Source organism: Engraulis encrasicolus, chromosome 10 (assembly GCF_034702125.1).
Source record: "Engraulis encrasicolus isolate BLACKSEA-1 chromosome 10, IST_EnEncr_1.0, whole genome shotgun sequence".
Lineage (NCBI taxonomy): Eukaryota > Metazoa > Chordata > Actinopteri > Clupeiformes > Engraulidae > Engraulis > Engraulis encrasicolus.
In genome coordinates this window covers 8,203,154-8,208,153 of record NC_085866.1, presented here as the reverse complement: position 1 = coordinate 8,208,153, position 5,000 = coordinate 8,203,154, and the positions used below count along the sequence as shown (strand labels likewise).

At 43.3% G+C, this 5,000-nt stretch overlaps 1 protein-coding gene across 11 annotated transcripts in view; it reads left to right on the top strand.

Annotated features, from left to right (window-relative positions):
- The window catches only part of prdm16 (PR domain containing 16), a 422,829-nt gene that overhangs the window by 376,010 nt on the left and 41,819 nt on the right, over positions 1 to 5,000 (top strand). The window contains exon 1 of one of the 11 annotated variants that reach the window (XM_063207991.1): positions 3,330 to 3,749. The exons of the other annotated variants lie outside the window; for them this stretch is intronic. Coding sequence (XP_063064061.1) covers positions 3,639 to 3,749 — 111 coding nt within the window. The 5' untranslated portion in view covers positions 3,330 to 3,638. Of the gene's footprint in view, positions 1 to 3,329; positions 3,750 to 5,000 lie in introns of those variants that run through there. 11 annotated transcript variants of the gene reach the window in all.

Below are 5,000 nucleotides of genomic sequence, written 5' to 3'. Positions count from 1 at the left end.
AGCCACAAGGCAAATTTTCATCACATGTAGGCCTATATATAAAACATAGCCTATTTATTTCTTCAGATAGCTTATGAGTAATTTATTATTATTACTCATTATTATTATTATTATTATTATTCATTTAATCAAAATAAATGTTTAATATATAGGGGCCTAGATACGTACGCCACTGACCACTAATGGTGAAAGACCAGCAGTGGCCTGTGCGGCAGGCAGAGTCGAGAGAGCATATGGTGTTGTCATTGTTGCCAGATTGGGCGGGTGTCCGTCCAATTGGGCTACTTGGGATGAGCGTCTGCGGGTAAAAACAGGAAAAATTTGCCTTTGGCGTTTTTCTCAGCCGTTTTGGGCCCAATGTAATTTGTTGATTTTGGGCGTAATTTAGCACATTTTGGCGGTTTTTGATAAGCTTTTGGGCGGGATTTAGTCAGACACATCTGGCAACACTGGGTGTTGTCTCTGGCTGTCCTCCTCCAGGAACTCTCATCTATCCTGATGGAGGGTTCAGCTTGAAGAGGAGCTTGTTGACCTGTGAACCTGCTGTCTCACTCTCTTGAGATGCTCCTCAAGTGTTTGTCATAACAACACTAGGAACGCCGGGAATCCAGACACAGGCTCTTCCTGTTCACTCATGGCTCGCTCAGACACACACACACACACACACACACACACACACACACACACACACACACACACACACACACACACACACACACACACACACACACACACACACACACACACACACACATACACACACACACACACACACACACATACTGAGAGAGACGGTGAGAGAGAGAAAAGAAGCTGTTTATAGACTGCATTGTCATTGTGCTCATTGTTCGCTGCACTGTGTGACTGGTGTCTGTGTGTTTGCTGGTGTGTGTGTGTGTGTGTGTGTGTGTGTGTGTGTGTGTGTGTGTGTGTGTGTGTGTGTGTGTGTGTGTGTGTGTGTGTGTGTGTGTGTGTGTGTGTGTGTGTGTGTGTGTGTGTGTGTGTGTGTGTGCGTGCGTGATGTGGGAAGCGGATGGCTGCTCATTGTGGCCGGTGAGAAAGAGGCATGTCTCGTCTCGTCTCCGGGGAGTGCTAATGATCACAGTGGATTAATTCCACCCAGGGATTCATGAAAACAATGACAGGGGCCCGGACAAAAGAGGAGAGCAGGAGTTAAACGAAGACAGGATGATGATGACGATGATGTCCATGATGATGACGACGATGATGATGATGATGATGAGTCTTCAAGAATGTTTAGGCACAACTAGACGAGCACAGAGCGCTGTCGCAGACAGACGAGGAGATGAGGAAGCTACGAACTCCCCACACACGACCCCCCCACACACACACACACACTCCCAACAAAACATCCCATCACCCTTTCAGTCTTTAATCTGACCAGTCGTTTGATCACCAAACACACTCACACGCTCGCGTACACACACACGCACACACACACACACACACACACACACACACACACACACACACACACACACACACACACACACACACACACACACACACTTGTATGCTAAATTTGTATGGTAAATATGGTAAAAGTATGGTAAATTTGTTATGAAATCTGCACATTTGTGTGTTTGTGTGTGCCTCTATTTGCAGGCCTTATTGTCTCTGTGTGTGCATTTGCGTGTGCGTGTGTGTGTGTGTGTGTGTGTGTTTGTGTGTGTGTGTGTGTGTGTGTGTGTGTGTGTGTGTGTGTGTGTGTGTGTGTGTGTGTGTGTGTGTGTGTGTGTGTGTGTGTGTGTGTGTGTGTGTGTGTGTGCGGAGACAGTGGAGGGATTATGTGTGGCTGTGTCAGTGATGGATGGAAGGGGCATTTGGCCCCTGCTCCGGTGGCTTGGCTGAGGGGGTCAAGTCAAGATGCTTCTCCTGGCGCTGTCACATCCTCAAAAGATTTACTGTAGAGACGGCTGAGCCGAGACCCCCCCACACAATAGCGCGCCTCAAAGAGCCTCTTCAACGCACTCAGCAGCGCTCCGCCGTGCGCGGCAAAAAAAAAAGATCCAGCGCCATAGACACAGACAGGTAGTCGCCTCACACGGCTGTACTCGTGCTTCAAATTAACAAAGTCCAGCACCAAAGGAGACACAAAAATTGTCTCAAATAATGACAGTGACTCCGTGAACGTCTACTGAGTTTATCCTCAACAGCGACATTTAAAATATGCGAGTGCGAGTGCAAGCTGTATCTTCTTTAAAACGCGTCTTTGTTTACATTTTCTTTTCTGTAGCCTGCATGTTTGGGAACATTTTTTTTTAATTATTCGATAGAATATCTCCTAAAATGACCATGTTCAATTCCTTCATTCTGTAAAATTTTATTTCACCATAGTTTTTTATTTCATTAATAAATAGAAATACTTTTTATGTAAATGCATTTAGCCTTTGGTTTTTTGCGTGATATATTATATAGTAGCTCACAAAAAAATGAGCCCAGTCAAATAAAACATGTCCATTTTTATAAATCGGATTGTTTCTGGTGTGACCTCGTAATAGCCTACATTTCATAGTCAAACAAATTGAATGAATCCAGATTTTGTAACAAAACAGGAACGATCTCAGTTGTCACCACCTCATTAATGTTTTTTTGTCCTCGTTTCATGGTGGGCCTACCACAAAAAAATAATCTGTATCGATCCTAGTATTTACAGTCTGAAAAGCTGACAACCATAAAAAAACCTCCGAGTTTTTCCCACTGCCCTTTGTTTATGATTGTTTCAAAACGACACGTTTTGTCTGCGTGTTTAGAGCCTGTCAGTGCACAATCACACTTATGGTTTACATTTTGTAGCATGTAGTATTTTAATAACAAATTCTTATTTGTTTCAAATTATTTTAGAATTATATCTAAATGTTTGGAATTGTTGTTTACACCATCAACATAAACATACAAAGGCTTTATGCAAACTGTGAAACACACATGTTGAAAGATAACAAGTAAAAACAGGTGTAGCGTTTTTGTTTACTTTAGTGTAAAACTGAAAACACGTTGCTCAGTGTTGTCCCTATCCACACGGAGCAATAAAAAAAACTTCAGGATTTTACGCGCGCGCCTTTCTTGGCATTTTCTTGTTCCGTCTGCATTTTTGAAAGTAAGTATTTGTGATCATGAAAGATACATTTTGCATCAATAATAGATTAATCTAGTAGCGAGAGTGGAGAGGGGAAGCGGGGAGGGGTCTGCTGCTCCGCCGAACCGTCAGTCCTTCGCTTTGAGATAAGAGGCTGGAGGAGGAGTGGCTCTGCCGGTGAACTGCGGGAGCTCCGAGGGGCGATAGGGAATCACTAATGAGCGAGCTCACCTCATCAAAGACGCGCTCGGACTGACTAGACTAGAGAGTGTGTGCGCGGGTGACAGAGACGGAAGAGCGAGAGGTTTGGAGAGAGTTTGGCGAGTCTCCGTCCGTGCGTTTGGTGTCTTCGCTGAGGAGATCTGAGCGCGAAGGACAGAGAGAGCAAGCCCCACGCGCGCGAGAGGGAGAGAGGCAAGAGCAGAGTGAGAGAGTGGCGGAGGGAGAGCGAGACAGACAGACACGAGACGCTGACCGCCGCGAAGCCGTGGGGCCCAGCCAGCCTGCCTCGAGCCGAGTCTCGGGCCCGTGTAATGATACTATGGGTTGTGTGGTGAACTCCACCGGGACCGAATTGTTCTTGCAACTGGAGGCGCTCAGATCTGCCGCTGCTCAACTTCCCCAACTCTGCCAACTCGCGGAAAACAAAAAGGTCAGGCAAGCCATTACAATACTCTGCGAGTTAGACATTTACAATCTACAATAGTATAATAATAATAATAATAATAATAATAATAATAATAATAATAATAACGACAATAATGATGCTATTTTCTCTTGCTCTGTTTTGTAAACAAAAGTCAGGTGAGTGGTGAGTGTCATTGACCGGTATCCCACGGCCTGCTGCAGTAGTTTAGTTACAGGCTTCTAGGTTGTCACAACATAAGGCCGATAAAAGTCTCGGATGAAGTTTGTTCTCTCCTTCTGTTCTCTCTCTCTCTCTCTCTCTCTCTCTCTCTCTCTCTCTCTCTCTCTCTCTCTCTCTCTCTCTCTCTCTCTCTCTCGTTTTTTTTCCAAATACAAACACAAAACCACACAGATTGCAACTCTTACATTCCCCCTCTCCTTTCTTGTTGTTTCTATTGTGGCTTTCAATGAACGCTTGTTACTTGGCATGGAGCGCCCCCCTGAGGTTGTGTATTGAACTGAATTGAAGGTTTTTAAGCCACATGTTTCGCGATTGTTCTTGCAAAAACACACATTTTCACATATTTAATAGACATGCATGGAATTGCTATCGTAAACAGATAATTTTATGTGACATGTGAATATTGTAGTAGTTTTGCCAATGTGTTTGTTCTCTCTAGATCTGCAATAGCGTAGTGTAACTTTTGAGCATGGTGTCAGCTTTTGTTGGCTAAATGTTTTAAATGTGTTTCCCACAACAATTCAACAATCACATTTTTTGTTTGTAGGCTACCTGGTACCATACCCTCTCTACTGATTCATTGTTGCAACATTTGTCATTTCAATTAACAGTAATACCATCTCGTAATTATCAACATGGTTTGATGTCTACAAATGTCATTCAACTAGGATTAGCCAACTCGATACTTTGTTTGACAAAAGAAAAAAAGTCCTTTGACTTTGAATCCACTTAACAATTAAATTTAATAATACAAAGAGAAAACATATAATCTTCCAAAGAATGAAATTCGCATTGCGCCTGTGCAGCTCTGGCTCTGCGTGTGTTTATCTTCTTTCTGTTGATATAGATTCACCAACGTGGAGCATATCCTATCTAATAAATAACGTGCTAAGCACAGCGTCACTAAAATAAAATAAAAAAGTCATAATTATGCACAGTTTCTCATCTCATTCTCGTTTGCGTGCGTAGCCTAGCCAATGGGACGTTAACCTGGGTTTGGGTTAGAAATGCAATGCATTTTTTTTTTCATAATAA